Source organism: Pithys albifrons, chromosome 5 (genome assembly GCF_047495875.1).
Source record: "Pithys albifrons albifrons isolate INPA30051 chromosome 5, PitAlb_v1, whole genome shotgun sequence".
NCBI lineage: Eukaryota > Metazoa > Chordata > Aves > Passeriformes > Thamnophilidae > Pithys > Pithys albifrons.
This window is the reverse complement of record NC_092462.1, coordinates 42902912-42923689: the sequence shown is the minus strand read 5'-3', so window position 1 is coordinate 42923689 and position 20778 is coordinate 42902912. Positions and strand designations below refer to the sequence as shown.

Below are 20778 nucleotides of genomic sequence, written 5' to 3'. Positions count from 1 at the left end.
CGGTGCATCAGAGCAGGCTCCCTGCAGGCGTTCGCAGGGTACTTGCAGCCCCCGGGCCGCGCCGCTCGCCGCGGTGCTCCATCACCGCTCCGGCGCCGCCGCTGCGCTCGCTGCGGAGGTGCCGCCCGGCCCCGGGGGGCTCGGGGGCGGCGGGGCCGGGGCGGGAGTGGGGCCGAGCCGGGCAGGGCCGGGCCGGGCCGGGCCGCTGTTGGCTGTTGCCATGGCTCCGGCAAGCCGGGGGAGCCCAATGAGCGCTCTGCGGCGGTGCCGAGGGGACCAGCCATTTTGCTTATGGAAAACAATGTGACATATTATGCTGTGCTGTACCGGCGAATAAACAAAAATCCCATCGGGGGACACAAGACACAGGCATATGAGTGAGTAATTCCGGCGGCCGGGCGGGCTCGCGAGCTGCCATTTTGACAGGCTGGCGGCTGCCGCTCCCGCCGCCGACCGGGGGAGGTGGAATGCGGGGCGATAGTGCTGCATATCTGCTGACAGGCAGCGGAGCGCGGTTTTGTCTGGCACAGGCAGGGTTCCTCCGCAGTGCCGTCTCGGCAGCTCGCTGGCTGCTTCTGGAACGGGCGCCAGGGATCCCGGAGCAGGCTGTAGCCCTTGCTGCCGGCGCTGCCGGAGCAGGTGTGCGGGGAGGGCGGGCGTGGGAGCCGCCACCGCCGCAAAGGCAGCCGTGAGCGCCTCGGCCGCTGCGGGAGAGGTACGCCCGGTGCGGGTCTGAGAAACACGGCTAGCGCAGCTTCGTGCACGAAATACGCTTCTCCAGGTGCGTCTGTGCGTTGAAAAGATGGCTTTGGGCAGTGGCTGGTGTAGAGTGGTTGCTGAGTTCATTGGTCAGACTGCGTTTTCCTTAAGTATTTCGACGTGGTGTTCCATATGGTTGCTGATTCAGAAGGATGTTTGATAAAACGTTGATAAAATTTCATGCCTGCATTATAAGGCAAGGATTATTTTTTTGTGTGTTCTCATTGTGCTTTTTACCATCGGGATAGCATGTGTGAAATCAAATAACATAGCACTCATGAGCATCTTTAAAAAGCCTTACATCGCTGAGTTCATCATTACTGGATTCCATGCATTGTGTTCAGCCTCAGTGTTAGATTTAAATTGTCCAACTGCTGCTGTGCAGTATGTAGGTCATAATAAAAAGCAGCTTTTTCACCAGCTTGCAATGGACTGCATGCCCCAGTGCTGTGGTTGATTAGTTTGTGGTACTTGTGCTGTTAAGACTTAGTGGTATTATAGCCGGCTCACACCTCCGTTTTAAAGATATCGCACGTACCGTGCTAGACAGAGCACAACACACCCATTGTGTCCCTCCGTTTGGCGTTCAGTAAAGGGAAGGAAACGAGCACTCCACATGGAGCACCAGCACATTAATAGCACAAGACGGTTAAACTTTTATTGGACAATGAGTGATTCTGAGATAGTCTGCTGAAGGTAGAGAAAATAAAAACACTAAGACAAATGTAAGAAACTAATTGAAATGGGAGGGGTCTTCTAATGGGGCTATATGTTAGTGCTGTGGATTTTCAGATTAAAATGAATTGTTCTGGATAGTTGTTAGTCACAACACATCTGCATTAGAGGTGAAAGCTCTAGTTAGACCTAGGTCAATAAAACTGCAATCCCTCCAGGCAGATAAGGTTTCTATTAAAAGTAGCATTTTCCAAATTACCAACTGTATGCTTATGCAGTAATGCAATTTCTGAATTAGCTAATACTAAAATACATGAAATTTTTCTGACAACTGAACCAAATTTTATGATTCACCTTGCATCTATAGAAAATGAGATGATTTTTTGGTTTAAGTCTTCCTTAATAATTACGTGGATTTAAATTACACTGAAATGAGCAATTTGTTTGGACAGGTGAGTGGGCATAAAATTAACTATTTGAGGTCTGGTATTTTTATAGTTAAATTAGTAACTAGTGCTTTGTAACTAGGAGCCAAATTCCAAGGTGTTGTTTCTGTATATATCCTGCAAAGGCATTTGAACAAACATGTTCAGCAGCAGTCCCCCAAATGAGACATTGCAGTATATAACTGGATTGCTACTATGCATATTTTTCCTTTAGGAAAGCTCCAAATTACTTGAATCATGCCAGGATTTGAGTTTTGGTGAGTGCACACCCCAGCTTCTTTTGCTATACCTCCATGTTGGGGTCACACAATAATTGTTTCAGAAAACTGCCTTTATTTGTATTCTATAAAGTGCATTTACAATGCAGGACTATATGAATATTTATGATTGTGTAATTATGATGAAAATTATAAACAAGCAGAGCTAGTGTTTGAGATGTTGGCAAGCCTTAAACAAAGAGATAAGCAAATTATGTTACAACAACAGGAAACACGGACGTAGCAGTATGCAAAAAGTGAAGGATCTTGTAGTCTGAGGTGGACTATCTCAGTATGAAGAATTTAAGGTGTTATGAAAACAAGTGAGGACTAGCTATGACTAATCACTAAACAGTGTGCACCTGTTAGGTGCTGATAGATGCATCCTATTAGTCACTATTATTTAAACCAGTATTCTGTCCTCTTTCCATTCTGCTTTTCTCCTTTTGTCATTTTTCTTACATCAGTTCCCAGCTTCCCTCTCTTTCCTTACTGTCTCTTTGGCAACATTTGATCCCTTCAGAGCTATTTGTAAATCAAATCGGTGACCGTCAGTAATGGACCTGAAGGTGCTGCAATAGAATCTGGTGCAGAGGACAATTTTAAATAAGTTAGAGGTAATAAACAGAAACTAAGTCATGAGTGTATCCAGTATGAGCTAATTCCACATGATATAAGATATAAAGGCCTAGAATTGGGTCATTGATACAGAAATCAAATGGGCATTCAGGGAGAGGGACATTTTTCATATCGTGATGAACTGAAGTGTACTTAGGTGGTTTACAAAAAGACCTTGATAATAATATGACATAGAACAAATTGGGTATTTTTACATTAGAAATGGTAGTGTGGAGTTCCAGTTGAAGTCTAGAAGTTTTACAGGTTTCAGTAGAGCCACGGCTTCTACCAAGAGATGATTATACATTATTTGAAAGCCTTTAGGTTGTGCAAAGTCAGGCTCTCTCTTGATCTTGAGATGTAAATAACATCAGCTGTCATGCTTTAAAATTACGGTCACTTCAAATTTTTTTTTGACAGATGACCTTATAAGGTGGCTCTGGGCCCATGTGTTGCTCTTAAACAGGATACCGGCATAGCAAAAGCAGGCAGATGAATCCTTAAATGCAGTATCGTTGTAGCAGGTGCAAATAGTAATAAAAATAAGAGACCAGGATGACCAAAGAAGATAGAATCAAGTGGTGTAACAGCTTTTTTGGTATGTTGTTTGTTTAAAATAATCATCTCTAAGCAAATAGTGATAAGCATCACCCAGCCATGGGGTGTGTGGAGCACAGTAACTGTTATTTACCCTCAGCCTATGGACTGTTTTTGTACTTCCATATATGACCAACCTGTGAGCAACAATAAAGATGGTATGTGCCCAGGGAAAACACTCAGGTATCAAATTAGGGTATGTTGTATGATGTTACACTGTGAAATGGCTGAATGTCACTTCTGTACAGCAAGGATCAGGTATTGAATATAATGCATCAATTATGAGGTTGCATCTGGAGTGCATAAACAGCATCACATGTGACATTGGAACAGTATTTCTGCTACAGTGAGTCTGTCTGCACAAACATAGAAATAGCAGTTGTCAATTTCTGCTTGTTTGTAAACTAGAATTTTGCAAATGTATGCTTTGGTATTGTGTCCTACTGCTGTGTTATTGATCCTTTCCCATGTTGTTAATTTCATATTGCATTAAGCATGTTACTGCTGCCAGTCTGAATTTTCTTTTTTTACTGTTGTATGTAGTGTCTAGCTTCCTATTTGAGAGATGACTGTACCATAGATGCTGTGTTCATTTTTCTTCAAATAGTCTGGTGTCTTTTCATGAAAATGTTTTGATAAAAGCTGGCCTTTCTGAAATGATGAAGCTTCTTAACATTCTAGAGCTAAAACAAAAGCTGAAAAGACTTTAAAAGGCACTGATGTAATAGAAAACTCCATATATGGGAGGGAAAAGGGAGAGAAGTAAGGTACTTAAAAGGGCAGTATGTATCGTTGAATAAAGGCATGCTGGATGACCACATTTAAATCTACTCCTGCTTCCAGTGTTTTTGAAGCATGAAATGTATTTTTCTGTTCAGATGTATTGTTCCATAACAGTGATACATCATAGTTAATGCTGCTGTAAAGTAGGAAATTCCAAAGGCGGACTCTTTTCTTTTGTTATTTCTAACTTGTTTACCTAAATAGATTGATTTTTTTTTCAACTTTCTGTACTGAATACAGATAGTGTTCTGACTCATCCACCCTTAAAACCCTCACCAACCACCATCAGGAGGTTGAATAGCACAGATGAGGTTCTGTGTTCTTAAGTAACCTGAGTAGCACTGTGAACTTTTTTAAGAAGTGATGCTGAAGATCCCGAGTCTCAAAGGATGATGGGAAAATATACAAATGACAGGAAAAGAAAACATTCTTCTTCTCAATCTTTAATATGATCAAACTATACAGTAAACTTTTTCATTAGCCTTTTCAGAAAATAGCTTCTGAGTAATGCTGAAACACACACTAATGAAAGATTTACTTCGTTTTAGGGCATTTGTCTTGCATTTTATGTGCGAGCATTAAAGCAGTGTACAACTGAGCTGTTTCATGGGGAACTAAAGCTATCTCTAGTTTAGCAGCAGTGGGTGATTAAATTTGTCCACAAACATAGTGGTTTTATTCTATTGCTTCATCAGGAGCCAAAATATAGGCAGGGATGTATGATGAAACCAAAAGGAAAATGAATAAGTAACTGCAATTCTCATAGCTGAAAATGAAATTCGTCAAGGTTTATAAGAACAGTGTAATGCATTGATTTCTAAAGATTGCGTTTGTTTATAGAATCAACGGTTATGCTAATCAGAAAACAGTAGCTCATCAAAATAAGTGGTCAAATAGTTTAAAAGCAACAGGTCTGGTTCCTTATTGATTTTTTATTTTATTTTTTTCTGAGCAGCATCAATAGGTCATTCTCCAGTTCACCTGCATCAAGACTGAAAGGTAGTTGTAACACTTCCTAAGAGACTTAGGGTTGGGCAGATTCACAGCCCATGGTAAGAAGGGGTGAAGACTATGTCAGGAGCAGGACAGCCATAGGCTATTCTTTTCAGCATGATGCCATGTTGTCTGAGGGCTCTGAATTAACTGTGGCCTGAATATAAAGTTTCAGCACCACAGTGTACTTCTGAGTGCTACCATGTCTAACAAAGCCACATATATGTCAATGGGATTGACTTGCTGAAAGTTTTAGCAAATGCTGGAGTAGGGAGGCTGTCCATGATTCAGTTACCTGGATAAATTCTGGTGTCTGAAAAATGTATGCACTAGAAATTACACATTATTAGAGAGGGTCTCTGTTCATATCAATAGTGTTTTCACTATTTGAAGTGACCACAAGGGAAAAGTAGTGATTCAGGCAATGGAATGGAGCATGGAGTAGACAAATAAATTTCATGCTTTGAATGTTGTCTGGGTTTAAATATTCATTATCTCTTAATTACAAAAAGTTAGACACAATTACAAAACAAAAAAATGTTTTGATTTTTCTAAATACAAATGTAGTGTAAAATCAAGATATCATTGGCACCAAGGTTTCAAGCAGGTGCAAAATGACATTTGTAAGGTACTAAATGCTTGTTACTCTCTGAATTTTGTATTTGTTTGAGAACTTCAAATTCTCTGTTCTGTTGAGCAGATAGTATGAGCTTTTTTAGTACCTTGGACTATGGTAAATGAGAGTAAATAATTGGTATGAGGTTATTATTTATTGGTAAGAATTACAAAGAGTTGTATTTCAGAAAGTTTAAATAGTAAATCTTTAGCACAATATGTTTTGCTGTCTGTGATGAAACAGCCATCCTAGGCCATCATAAGGAATGGGTTAATGAATTAGATGGCCCAAGCTTGGCTTGGTATTTTTACTGTTGTTTTTACACATTATGAGATACCTGTGGAAGTTTTGAATTTCAAACATACTAAGGCAGTCCTAAGCTTTAGTGATTGGCCTAGATGAAGTATGTAATAAATAATTCCCTTTTGAATATAGAGGTCACACTACTGATCTTAAGCAGTTATTGTCTGGTTTTTTTCCTACTAATAGTAAAGATTTTAGAGACAAACAATAGTAAAGATTTTAGAGACAAGCCAGCAACCCAAAGTGGTGCCAATGCAAAACACTCAGTACGTATCACTTAATTCATACATTCATCATGTACATCACACTGCTCCTTCTAGCCCGTCATGCAGTTTATATATTTTAATAAGTAAATTATGACAGAAGCCAGCAGTTGCCAGCACAAATTTAACTTAATGTAATTTCTAGTGAATTTCTAATGAACGTCACTGTTCTAGGGAACTCTAAGGAGTGACATTCTCCTGGGTAATCAAATATGTGGTAATTGCACTGTTTTTCTTTTGGAAGAATCTGTATTTGTTAGGAAAAATAATTATTTCAGAGTGACTGATACAATCAAATAGTTTACTTTGAATAAATAAAATATAAAAGTCTAATCAAATGAAGTGCTACTGTATGAGAATGAAGAGAGAAGCTGACAGGTTTGACAGTAGAATAAAGACCAAACCAAAGACTTTGTTTGGACATACATGCAGATAGTCAGGCAAATTCAAGCCTTTTAAGAGACCTCTTCTATAAGGGTCACTTTACAGATACGGATCATGTAATCTGAGTCTTGCAGATTATCATTCTACTTTAGACAAGTACAGGAGAGAGGTTTTAAATTTTGTGTTTGCATAGCTGTAGATTTACATGTTCACATGCTTTTGCCAGTGCTATTTGATTCACAGATGACTGATTTATGGTCTTGAGCAAAGGCCAGATTCAGAATATGCTTTGTCAGTACTGCAAAATCTACAAAAATTATTTGGAAGCCTGCACCTGTTGTATTTAACACATACTATAGTGAAGCAGTAGGAAGATGCTTTCCAGATTGAGGCAGCACTTTTCTTATTAGCAAGGCAGTAATAATTGCAGAGATATTATGCTAAATTAATCCAGATGTGAATTTGTTTAGTTTTTGCAATGTTTACTGGTGTAATTACCTTAAACATAATTCTCTAAAGTCAGTTACCACTTAGATAAAAAACACAAATGAAAACAAATGTGTCAATTTGAGTAAAAGAGCCAGAACAAGTACAACAGCAAGTAGGTGTTACACTATTTCTATATAGATGCATTCCACTTTCATTTCTGGCATTCTTTCTCTGTATCATTAGTCATCAGAAGAGAAATGGCAGATGAATTATTTCCTAATGAATGGAAAAAAAGACTGTCATCTGAATTGCTGTTTGAAAGGAAACTCCTGTGTTTGTTTCTATAAATATTAGATAATCGCAATGCAAAGAAAGGGTTGGGGTTAAGTTCACTTTGCAGTAGTTTCTGAACATAAAAGATGGAACACACTTGATGTAAAGGTAACCTGAAGAGCACATTTATTAACAGGTGACTTTGAGCAGTGCTTGATTATGATACCAGTGGTTTCCCAATTTCCTGTGGCAGAAGTGAAAATTTTCAAGATGTTTGAGGAAGAAACAGTAGCTTTGTAGATGGACTTGGGAAGTGTTCCTGTAATAAAAGGCTACTGCTTCTTCTGAATGGATGAAATATATGTGGGAAAATTTGAGCAGATATTGTCTACAGTTGTGTTCAGAGTTTGCAGTGCTGCAAGAGACAACAGGAAGATAATTATGAAAGTGCTTGAAGGGGAAAAGGAGAATTGATGCAGTAAGAAGACCATCTCTATGTGCCCTCTCTTCTGGGGTAGGGGCAAGCACAATGGCTCCAAGAAAAAAGATAGACTGATCTCATGGGGTGCATTTTGCATAGACAAGAGCAATGTTACTTAAAACTGTAGGATCAAATGCTGTAGTTAAGTTGTGTGTTGACAAGAGGCCTAAACAATAGGATTCCTGATGAGGGGCCAAAAAAAATTACAAATGAGAATTCAGACGTGCTGTGGAGAAGTCAATCCTCTCAGGAAAAGCTACAACACATGCTTAGGAGAGGGAAGGGGAAGCAGGTGTGAAGAAACATGAGCCAGGTCCTTGAAGAATTGACATGTTTGAGTATCCAAGGTTTCTTGCAGGTTTTTTGTTTTAAAAAAAGTCATATTTGCATTCTAGTCAGTTTTGTCACCTCTACACAGTGTGCCAGGGCAACCCACAGATACGATTTTTTACTTGTTTTTTAGTCTTTATATGGACATTTAAGAGTTCCAATTGAAATGTGCAGATTTGAAATCAAATTGTCTCCTTCTGTGGTTTTATTCTGTATGTTGTATTGTGGTTTGGGGAGATGCAAATGGTTGAGTCGGCTCTTCATAAGCACTTTAGATGAAGCATTAGAAGTTTGGCTCATGTTTTCAAGTAGGTAGTTATGTAATTACCTCTATCTGAAATTCACTATTTGTCCTCCACCAGCAATGGAATAATGCAATTCTGAGGCTGGGAGTCAGGCAGTAGTTAGCTTGGGGGCAAGTGTAACACCCCATAAAAGAAGAGGCTGTGGTACTCATTTTAGCTGGCCTTTGCAAGAGGGGGAACTTGGTTGTCTGACTGTGGAGTCAGTACCTCAAACCATCTATGAAGCTACTGTTTACACTGAGCTATCTTTTACTTCTGCTGTGTCTGTATATTTGCTGAAAATTCTCTAATTTTGGTCATTTGGTTTTGTAACAAATTGTTTTAACTGGGACAAATGCTGTTAGAATGTTGGTGGTGATATTTTGTGTGGTTTGCTTTATGTACACTTGTATTAGGACTGCAAATCTATTATAGAAAGTGTCCATTTCTCAGTGCATTGCTTGGTTTTCTAATTATCAGCTGAGCTGGAAGCTTTTAGGAGAGTTGGTTACACTGCAAGTTTTCTTGTGTGTAGTCCTGTCAAGTCTGTGTAGTTCTACTACCATCTACAGTGTTGTATAAATTGTAGTTAGACTTGTATGGACTTTATTTTAAAGTTTGTGTTGCAACAGATTGTCTTTATGTTCATTGAAAGTGTGTTTTTTCTGAATTAATTGCAGATAATTCTGTGAAAATTTCACATTCGATATTGTAAAAACAAGATAATACATGTAAATTAAATCTTCTTAAAATAAGCATTTGAATTTTGGATTTACTTTCTCTTTGTTGACATGTGGATAGTTTTTACTGAGGACTTTTTTTAGGAGCTAAAAGGATTTTTAGCTTTTCTTTGCCGTAAAGCAAATAGTTTTCTTCATGAACTTTTTAGGGATAAGTTTGAAATTATACTGTGAGGCCACTACCCTTTTTGGTGGGTACAGTATATATTTTTTAATTTTTACGCTTAGATTTGCAAAACTCTGAAATGTACTTTCTTGTTTCTCATAATCCTGAATTAGTATCTTCTGCTGCAAGTACTGAAATGGCAATTCAAGTTTGGGCTTGTAAGACTCTAGTCTGAATAAGACTTTTACAAGCAAGGTCATGACTGCAAGGCGGTTGTTCTGTGACTTATCTCAGACCTGGGTGTATATAAAGACGCATTCTAAACAAGGAACTTAGAATTTATTTCAACGTTTGTTCAAAGAGGGCAGAGATAAGTTTAGCAAAATGAGGCTTACAAATGAAATTATTATTTTCTGGTATTTTTGGTAGCTCTTGTTGTTCTGTTTTCTCCCTTTGAAGGCAAAACTAGGAATCTTCCCTGAATTCATCAAAAAATAGTTACAGTAAACTTGTGTACTTGTAAAAGCCACTGAAAAGGCCTAGCATCCAGCTTTTTGCTATTCTAGTTTTAAATTCAGCCCCAGATGCCTGTAAATTCCTTTTGAAGAATATTGGAAAGATTTAAATAAAAGATGAAAAAAAGTTTTGCACTTGTGTCTATTTGTGTCACTTGAAATAAATTATTTTATTATTATAATTACTTGCAAAGGCATTTAAGTCTTACTGTTATTAAGGTCTGTGCTGAAAAGGTTGGCACCATCTTGAATGAATCTGCTAACCTCATTTACAGTATATTTATTATTGGAAATGGCTTTGCATGTTTATATACACATTTTACATTATTGGGATGTTCTGGTAGAAGAATTCTGCCTCTTAAAACTTGATGATGGGAAGTTACTTTCAACTTACATGGTGCATTTCATGCTGGGATCCTACAAATGCTAACCAGATTTGCACATTGAGGTCAATGTGGTTTTGGTGTTACATCATCTCACTTTCTGTGCTGTCTGTAGCAGGCACACCTACAAGTTTGAAATGTCACCATCAAAATCAAGGTAAGGGATCATTTTAGCTTCATGAAGAGCAGCAATCAGGAAATAGAGATATTGTGTAGTCATTTCAAAGGTAGCAAGTTGCAATATTGCATCATAAAAAGACTGTGTGTTAACTTCTTTAGGATGTGGATCGCATAATAGCATAGAGGTTTGGGGTTTTATATTTCAATGCTATTTCTCTTTTTAAAAGTACTATTAAAATGGTTTGAACTACTAAGTTTGAACAACTTAGGGGCAGTTTAGACTTTGGTCTTGATTTATGTGTTTCTTGTTCATGCCACCCATCTCTCACAAGCAGATTTGTTATATATAACCAAAAATTGCACAGACACTACGTAGAACTGTTAGTGATTCCCCCCCTCCTATTGTTGTACTCTGGTTTCAAACTCTAGTCTTCTGATAACTGTCAGTCATATGTAATTTCTTTTCACCCTGCTCATCAGAACGCAAAGGCTAGAAAAACACCATTTAATGCTTTTCTAGTGTTCTTCTTATGAGCAATTTGCTTAATTGCTGTAGGCATCAGATGTACATGAGCTTAAATTTTGAGTCAATAGGTTCATAGTAAAATGCAGGGCAACACAAAGAGTTTGATGTGTTTTGGATGCTAAATTTGTAGTAATTAAACTTCTGCGAAGATGTGTCTGTCTACTTTTGATGTTTTTATGTACAAAGCAGTAATTTGACAACTTTCTAGTTTCTACCTTTTCTTCGAGGAAGTAAAATAGAAAACTCTGTGATTAACTATCCTGTATAAATTCTGTAGAGAAAAGTTACCTTTTAATTTGTCGATTTTGTTTTTCAGTACAAGTAAAACTTTCAAGCCATTTTAGAAAAAGAGGATGCCACAAGTGACAACTGACTTCATCCTTCAGTTTTTTTAGTGTTTATTAATAGTCTGCTGTTGCTTGTAATTATCTTTGTCTAAGGGTTAGAATTGAGAATTTCTGTTTTGAACAGCAATTGTATCAAGCTGATAAAAAATGGAACAGCCTTGAGGAGGAAAAAAGGGTCTTTTGAGCTGTTCTTATTAATAGGTGGATGAATTTGAAAAACAAAGGATATAAAAGTTCTGTGGAAGTAAACAATTTCTAGGAAGGGAAATCTGCCTTTCCATACGTTTATTTTCCAAAGAGAGGAAACTACCTAATAAGTGAAAAACTTCAGGGATACAAAATAGAATATCTACTTCAGATTGTACTGCTTTTGACTTCCGGTTCTCACCTATCTTAAGAACTTCCTGAATGTGACTGATGTTTCCATTTCTGTCCTTCAAGCCTTCTTTTATGTAACTTCAACTGCCATGGATTTAGGTTTATGGTATGGACACAGGTGGTCCTTCCTTTACCCAGTGTGCAAAATATGTATAGTCATATTGTTCCAACCCTTAGTTGCTACTTGAGAATATTTTCAAGGACTTTTCTCCCCACCTTTCTAGCTGGCACTGGCCTTTTTTATATGGATTGGAATCTCTTAGAAGGCCCTGATTTTCTTAAGTATACACTGCATCCCATAAAAAATGTATGCAGTCATACTGGCTACCAAAAATTGAGATTGTTGCCGTAAAAGTCTGTAAAAAAGACTCCAAGCCAAGTTTTGTAGGAGATAAGATAATGGGCAGGCACTTTAATGAGCAACCCCGCTCATCCAGGAATACATCGACGCGCGTGCATGCAAGCTCTAAGTTCTATAGCTTTTATAATATAACCTATCCAATCACTACTGTCCACATGTCCAGTTCCACCTCTGTCCCCTCCCAGTTCCCACCCCTGTTGAATTGGGGCTGGGGTCGTTGGGACCCTCTGTCTTCATCCACCTCCTCTTCTTCAGCACACAAAGGTTCTCTGGACGCTCTCCAGGGCTTTGGGTCACGCTGCTCCATGTTTATGTTCTCTCTGATATTCTTTAATCTGGTACCTTGAGAAAGAGACTAAATAGCTGGCAGATCTTAGCTGCCTGTTCTGGAACAGGGGTAGAGATAGAAGGCCTTTATGCTACAAGCTGCTGAATATTAATTCACTAAAATCTACAGCATTACATCTACTGTGTTCCTAAAATCTACAAAATATGAAAATTGAGAAATTAAAAAAAACCCTTTCAGCATCAAGATGAAAAGGAAGTATTATTTTAGAATCGTGTCTATAATAGGCTACTTTCCTTGTGGAAGAATTTATCTATTCAGGGAGAAAACCTTTTGTGGTGATGCCTAAGGATTTTAATGTGTATTTTATAGATTTTCGTAGAGTTATAAAAGTTGAGTAAGTTTTCCTAAGCTTCTTGTGTTTTAGGTGGCATTTAGAAGTTACTGAACATTTTCTCACACATTCCTCAAATTCTGTTAGACACACGTTACGAAGGAAACACTGTTTTTAAGAACACCTGCAAGAACTCCAACTGAGAGAATAAGCTTGTAGTCAAAACAGGAGAGTAAGCTCAGAACCCTTGGAGGGGCTCCAGGTGGCTGTTCTGAGAGTGGGCACCAGGTGAAAATAGTATCACAGGTTGATTATAGTTATCAAATATGTTAATTGCTGAAAGTTATAATAACTGGAACATTTGACTGATGTGCGTGCATGTAATTTTGTTTAAGCTTTTAATAAAATGGTTACTTTATCTCCGTTAACATCATTTTGAAAGCCTTTTGTGGGATTAGACATTAGTGGAAAACATGGGTGCAGTTTTGGATTCTTCAGTAATTAATGATGTTCACTGATCAGCAGTGAAAGTGTACTGATGGAAGAGAACTACAAAATTTCTAAAAGTCCTTTAAGTAATGTCACCCATGACAACTTTGCTCTTCTCATCGCTGTACTTGCTGCTTAAATGAGGATCAAGTTCCATTAGCTGAAAAATTAGTTTTGGCCTACAGATACTCAACACAGAGCAAGTAACTGGCAACACAGCTGTGACATCCTGTGCTGCCTTTAACACCACAAACATCAGCTTGTCTTTCCCCAGCTAGGAAAAACATGAATATAGCTCAAACAAGTGTTTCAGACTAAAAGCTGGCTCTGAAATTAACGGTGCTGTAGAGAACACAAATAACTAACAAAAACTGTGGAAGAGCTCTCATTTTCACTTAGCTGAAGCAGTATGGGATAAATGACTACATTACAATATGCTTCTGTTGACAAGATGACAAAACAAGTACAAATTCAGCACTGATTTCCTGAGCCATTCTCCTAGTGGTATAGGACTAAGTGGGATATAGAATATCCACTGGGATGTGTTGGCAGCACACTGTAATGTTACTTTTGGAAGATGAAGAACTTCCTTGAGTCCAAGTTCTCCTTTCCCTCCAAGCTACTAGTGTGAGGAATTTCTGGAGAAATTATGATCTTCAGGATTAAAGAGATTTGAATAGGAGCTTGTTTAGGGACTTCCTGTTTTGATGACATATCATGTTACAGAAAACAAATTGCCTGGGTGATTTACCATCACAAACAAACAATAACCCAAAACAATAAGAAACATCACTTAACAGCTTCCTCCTGCTATATCATCCCTTTCTTAACCTAACTTACCTGTCCTCAAAGTTGCAACTGTCTGTATTTGGATTGTCTGGACATTTTCAGTTTCAGTAATACTGCAGTTGGGGTGTCAAGATTTTCAAATCCAAAAATTCATTTGCAAGTTGTCTATGGCATGTAACTTTCTTGTAGTGATGATACTGCTCTGATTGGCTGCATGTGAACTTAGCAGCTGAGTCCTTAAATTTATCCACTGATGTGTGAGAGGGAAATAAAGTATTAGATGGCTACTATCTGCATCTCTCTGGGAATCATCTACAATTTGGTACCTGTTAAAGCCTATTTTTGTGGTCATGCTTCATTTCATAAAGGCTTGAGTGTGTTGATGTTTCTAGCTAAGATGTACATTGATGCTGATCACACTCTGATGCCCTGGGTTTTCCGTTCTGATTCTTGCAGCCTTAGAGCTTTTGAACTTCTCTGCAGGAATCAGTTTATGCTCTGTGTAATTTATCTGTTGTCTTTATATGTAGGCCTAACTTGATAAATGTAGTCGGTGATTGCAATAGAATGAAGCCACAAGCTTGACTGGCCACTTCTAGCTTACTGGAAGTATAAGGGTGAGATAAAGCTTTACAGTGCCCACCGAGCTGACTGGGGCAATGAAATATGTGTGGTGTGGTCCATGGCACTTTTAAAGAAATCAGTGATTCAGCTCTACTCTTGAATAAGGTGATTTTTAAATCTGTAAGCGTTTTTCTTATCAGAGTCCCAATCTAATATAGTATTCTCTTTAAGTCATATTGCTTTCTTTGGCATAATCTATTGGCTAAGCCTCACGGATATCTCTGGCTATCTACCTGCAGGCCCTCAAAATTGCTGAGCTGTGTGCAATGCAATATAAAGAAGGTGTAGCCTGACAGTTGGGCTGCTCTAGTCCTGCTTTGACTTGTGCATGTTTGGAATTTGAGCTTGATTGTGTGTATCTAAATCTCCAGAACTGCTATATTTTGGGCTTAAATTACAGGAAAGGACACTTCAGTTGGAGCTAGGAAAAAAAAAGCCAAACAAAACAATAAATGCTAAGGATAACTGAGTACTGAAGTATCTGCAGAAGTTGGAGTATCTTTCTTGTTGGATGCCTTCTGAAGGAGACTAATCAAATGACATGATGGACTGATCAAATGTCTGTCAGGAATAATACACTTACTGTTGGTTTTCCTGTTATTAAGCAGATGGAGGTCCCTTCTCTTTCATGGTGGGAGAGATCATAGGAAAGCTGATTCAAATTGTCTCTTGTGCTGAAAGTGCCCCAAGTAAGAATATTTTGTGAGGTCCTACAAGCTGGCATGGCTTGATTTGTAGCCAGATTTCTCTTTTCACACCCTTTATGAACAATGAGCCTATCAGTGCTATCCCATCAAAAATCTCTTCAGAACCAGTTTAGAGAAACAACTTGTGTGAGGGCCTAAGAGTATGTGGTAAGAGCACCAGAGTGGAGTAGAAGGGCAAAGTCACCTTCCTCAATCTGCTGATTATGCTTCATTTGATCCAGCCCAGAATAAGGTTGGCTTTCTGGGCTGCAAACACACAATGCCAGCTCATTTCTAGTTTTTCATTCATCAGTACCCACAAGGCAAAACCTTATATTAGGTCTTGGAGCTGCTGTATTTGCTAGGTGGCCTTGGTGTCCTTAGGCATGGCACGCTTGGGAAAATGCCAGTAGTGGTGAACTGCACCTCTCAGGAACTGATGGTCAAGGATTCCTTGTGAGGTGCCAGATGGCATGTTTTTCCAGTGATACATTCAGTTAATTTATTGACAGAAGTGTTCATGATGCCCATGGCCTTGGTTAGGAGTTATAGTGGATCTACTTTAGCAGTAACTCTCCTTTCTGCTGTTCTTATATTACTTGCAGCCTTTCTCTCAAGTTTCAGTGACAGCATTATCTGTGTTCTTGTAGGGAGAAGGAGCTGGCTTGTTAGGAGACAGTGTAGCTGCAAGTAGCTCAAGTCTGCTGGTGGCATGTACCTGAGCTCTTGAAATAATTACCTTTTTTGCACCCTGAAGGACTGATAACTGTCATGATGATTATGTGAAACTGTGAGCAACAAACAAAGAGTTTGCCCAAGCAATTGTATCTCAATGAGCTTTTGTCTGACTTCAGCTGTTTTAATGATGACAGTATCCTATGTTGCCATTAGAGGTGGGAAACCCAAGTATAAATGTTGGGTCATCCTGAAAACCAGATATTGCCTTTGAGATCAGACTCTTGGGGTTAAAAAACATATCAGAAAAATATTAGACTCTGGCAGTATTACCTTGTATTCTAAAATGCTGAAGAGTTATCTACGTGTAGCTAGATGCCTTCAAAGCTCAGCACTGTTCCTTATGTCTTTAGATTGTATTTTCAGTTAGGTGGATCATAGTAGCAAAATGAATAAACAGACTAAAGAAATATTTAAGAAAGATGTTTCTCTACACTGTTTGACTTTTAGTGAGTGAATTTGCACTTATTTGAGGTGGCAGATATCATCTCTTCACCCTAGGGTTCAGTGTTTGAACAGTTCACTTGTGGTAGGTCTATTGATCCCTACCCTCTGTGCCACGAGTGGCAGAACATGTTAAAATTACTAGATTGGTAAAGTTAAGGACTGTTTTTCATATAGGTCCCTTATTTTTTCAGTACTAAATTGTCAGCTTAGGGAACTGGCAGAACACTCTTGTGTTAATTATTGAGAAGCCTAAATTCCTTTGTGGATTTATTTAGTCATGGTAATTCAAATCGAAGTTCAGTGCAGAGTGCGGAGGTGTAAAGCTGGGCTGGCCATAATCTGGTAGGTTAAGAAAAAGCAGAATGGCATTAGGCCTTATGTGCTCTGCAACATAAGTCTTTGTAAAGCGGAAGGAAGGAATTGGGATTTATTTCTGTGGATTTCTTTTTGTTTGCATGGACAGGCTAGCTTAAGAGTGGCAGCAACACACAGGAGCACACATGGCCTCAGAGCCTGGTGATGGCAATTCTCTCTTGAGAAGGGAGCAGTTTTATCACTGGATAAACTCTGGGAAGATGTTAATATTTCAGACTATATTCATTGGATGTAAATATTTCAGAGTAACTGGAGGAGAGGCAGTTACTTGAGTTTTCCTTTCTCCTGGGTAAATTTTCTTTATTAAGCTTAAGAGGGAGCTCTGTGAGCCACATGAAGTATGTGATTACTCTGTGAAAGATAGGCCAGTGTCCTCAAAAGACCAGACAATAGCATGACACTTAGTATTCTGTGTCATAGAAGCAGGAGATGTGACTGTAAATCCTTGTGGAAGTTTAATCCAGGTTTTCTGTGTCTATGACAGATGTTTTAACATCCAACAGTACAGTGTCTTAAAAATAACATCTGGTGAGGAAAAAGTGTCTTCCATGGTTTTAATAAAGAGTGAAAATAACCTGAGAAAATCTTACAGGTATTTGTGCCTCAGATTTAAGATTGATAAAACACAAGCCTGTAGAGGACAGCTGTAACCATAGTGGTTTCATCAAGGTAAGACATTGCTTGCTTGGTTCAGGAGGAGAATTTTAGATAACTGGAAACTTTACTGTTAAAAGTCACACCAATGCTTAGGAATTTGGGCATATGTTAAGTGGGTATTGTAAAAGTTTTCACTTTTGATTTGGGCTCAAAAGAGTTGATAGGTCACAATGAGCATTGCTTGTTGAGAGTCCCAGCTTGTTTATATGTCTGAGGTTTAGCCCTTTAGGGAAACCCTGCTCCCTAATGCCCCTAGTACCCTTGCAAAAATCCTCGCAGTCTTACACAGTAGTTGAGCACATTCTAGTAGAAAATGGGAATGAAAGACAAATAACCTTGTACAAAGTCCTTGAAAAAATGAACTAGCGGTGTATCAGGAGGGAGATTAACAATAAGCTTCTCTTCCTCGTTTCCTGAAAAGGCCTTTTCATATTTATTTCCCAATACATTTTTAACTGTTTACTCTTGGAATGGAGGAACTAAGTTTTACTAGCAAAATAGGAAGGCATATTATCCACTTGACTAATGAACCACTAATGAACCTCAGTCCAATTATCAAGAAACAGTCTGTTTCTAACAATTTTCATTACTTGTCAAGATTTTCTTCTTCTGGTTTATGAGAATCTCTGTCTTGTAGTGTCTGGTCTTGGAACTCCTGGAGACTTGCACCAAGTACCTCCATTAGCAGTTTGAACTGTACACTTCTATGTCATGTTTGATTTGTGTGATACAAACAATTGATTAAATCTCACTGCAGTGCGTCACTAAAGTAATTATATTCTTGATTTTAATATTTCTGGTATCCATAAAATGAAAGAGATTTCTGTCAGTCTCTGAATAGTATAAGGTGACAATCTTGGTAGTAGTGATATATTAGTCTGTTTTACTAATAAATATACAAATATATTTCTTTTTGAGACCTAGATTATACATATCATATTTCTGGCATCTAATGTTTTCTGTAGATAAAGATGATTTGATCCAATAGTTAAAGCACATCTTAAGTGTGCACCGAAACAGTGCTTATGTCACATATATTAAATGCTATAAATACCGATAGGTAAGCAGTCATTTACACAAACACAGTTGCAAGGAGTGCATGAAGAAACAAGGTACCAAAATAGGTTAGTGCTGATGGTGAATCAGCTAATGGTAAATCTGCCTTCTGAGAAAAAGCTTCAGAAAAGAAAAGCTGTGCTGCAAAGCACTGAGTTTTACATTATTTCAGTAGTAAATTGATACTGCTAATAATTATTTTAACATGTTCTTCTAGTTTTGTATTTGTGTACTATTAGTATTTATTATGTGGCTATTTGTTGATTTCACTTGTAACCACCAGATGAAAGCATTATAGAGGCAAAAGCATCTGACATCAGTAGTCTGATTGATACAGGTCTTGTATTTATTTAAAAGCTATACTGCATGTTTCACCTAACCCCTACAGCTCTCAAGCTGGTTATAGCTCACACACCTGAAATTTAAGCTATTGGAGTCCTCAAATCTCTGTTCGTGAACGTCGAATTAAACATAAACTGGGCTTTTTAATTTCTCTGACCTAATTTTGCAGTAAAATGGTGGTCTTAAACTAGACAGTTGGAATGAAGCAGCAGTAATAATTAATTTAACAAGTTGATATTTAGAGTTTGTGGAGTTTGTTGTGGCTGCTTTTAACTGCAGTAATACTAAAAATAGCTGGGATCAAATGGAAAGGATGCTGTCGAGCTAGCCCAGAAAGAATTTTGGCTGTATTTTCATGCTCAACAGGTTTTTCATTGTTGTTATAAATGTTTTATAGCTAATGATTTTTATCGGAGTCTTCAGGAAAAAATGTGCTTTTTGTGTTTGTTTTTAACGATGAGCATTGCTTTACAGTTTTAATAGTTTACTAAATAACTTGTGTGTCTGTTTCATGTGTCAGTGTAACTTCCAAATATCTACTGTTCACAAATAAAACAGAAATTAAAGTGGCCCATGGTGTTCTAAAATGTTTTCAAATGAGTGTGCTTAATTAGACTTGATTGGCAATTTGACAGGTATTGAAACGTTTTGTAATCTTAGCACACCAGCCTGTTTTAGGTTTTGAGCAGAGAGTAACTCTCTCTCATAATTTTACCTTGAACAAAAGTAATGAGATTTTCAGTGGCAGTGCCTAACAGTGTGATGACATACACATAGTTTTTCTGATGAAGCAAAAGAAAGTTGTGCTTGTCCGAATTGTTGATATATAGAGAGGAAAATTATATGGAGGGTATCTTGGAAGCTTCTTCCTCCACTGACTTATTTTATCTGTGTTGTCTTAAACTCTAAAGTAATTATCTTTTATGTACCAATCAAGATGTTTTGAGTCTTTTCCTAGAGTCATTAATTTGTATGGATGCTTTCCATTTCCCAGTATTTTTATATTATGGGAGGGTAAGCTAATTGGTTAGGAATGTGACAGAGGAGTGTAGGGGAGATATTAATCTTGTCACAGAACCCTTGTGTAAAGAAGGCAAAGCATCTTCAGATATAAGCAAACTGTGAAAAAGTGTTTTTCACATTAAAAACTCTCCATGGGGGTTAATATTCTGAGCTAAAGATAATAGTCTTCAAGGTCTCTGATTTCCATTTAACCGTGGTTTTTGGCACTTTTTTTGGTGGTTTCATTTTTGGTTTTTTGTTTTTTTTTTTTTTGGTTCATCAGCAGTTGTTCCCTCTGCTTTCTGTTTCTTTACATGAAAATTTGGACAATGAACAAAGTCTTTTTGCTATGGATTTCCTGATTTTTTTTTTAATTTTTTTTTTTTTGGTTTGGGAGGCTGCTTATTCTGTATTGCATTTTCATTTTGATAGTAGGCAAGCCCATTGCTGCTGAAAATAGCTCAAGTGTTCTTAGAACAAAAACATCAGTCAGCAGCTCAGACTCTCTCTTTTTCTTTTGCAGATTCTTGCATGTAAAGTAAATTAATTTCTTAAGAGAAATCTTCATAAAGGGCTAAATAAATAAGGTCTACATATACAGAAATTTACTTCTGCTGCGTTTGAGACACAGCTAAATTCGTCTGTCTGGTAAGTCATACTTTTCCTAAGGATTTGACGTTCTTCCTGCCCTTATAACTTGCATTCTTGAGTTTCTAATTAGTGTTCAGAGAAAACCAGCTTCTGTTTGCAAGTAGTTCTGTTGCATGCTCTGTGTTAAGTACAAAGACTAATCTCTAAAGGCATTACTATGCTGCTTTTGCAAACTTCAAAATAGTACCTATGATTGTGCATAGTACTTTGGTATAAGTGGGAGTTTAATTGTTTATGTAGTACTTGGTTTTCAGTTTGCTGTATTGAGGGCATTAAATGTTTTAAAGCAAAAGTGGTGATCGTTCTGTCATGAACTTACCTGTTGGAATGTTCTGTAT

General features: G+C 38.0%; 1 protein-coding gene across 7 annotated transcripts in view; it reads left to right on the top strand.

The window, feature by feature from the left end:
- The first annotated feature begins 233 nt into the window (after positions 1-233).
- The window catches only part of SORBS2 (sorbin and SH3 domain containing 2), a 150572-nt gene continuing 130027 nt past the window's right edge, over positions 234-20778 (top strand). For 5 of the 7 annotated variants that reach the window (XM_071556337.1, XM_071556334.1, XM_071556335.1 and 2 more), the window contains exon 1: positions 234-377. In XM_071556337.1, the coding sequence (XP_071412438.1) occupies positions 292-377 (86 nt within the window). In that variant the 5' untranslated portion in view covers positions 234-291. The remainder of the gene's footprint in view (positions 378-20778) is intronic. The other 2 variants (XM_071556338.1, XM_071556339.1) reach the window with 2 other exon arrangements.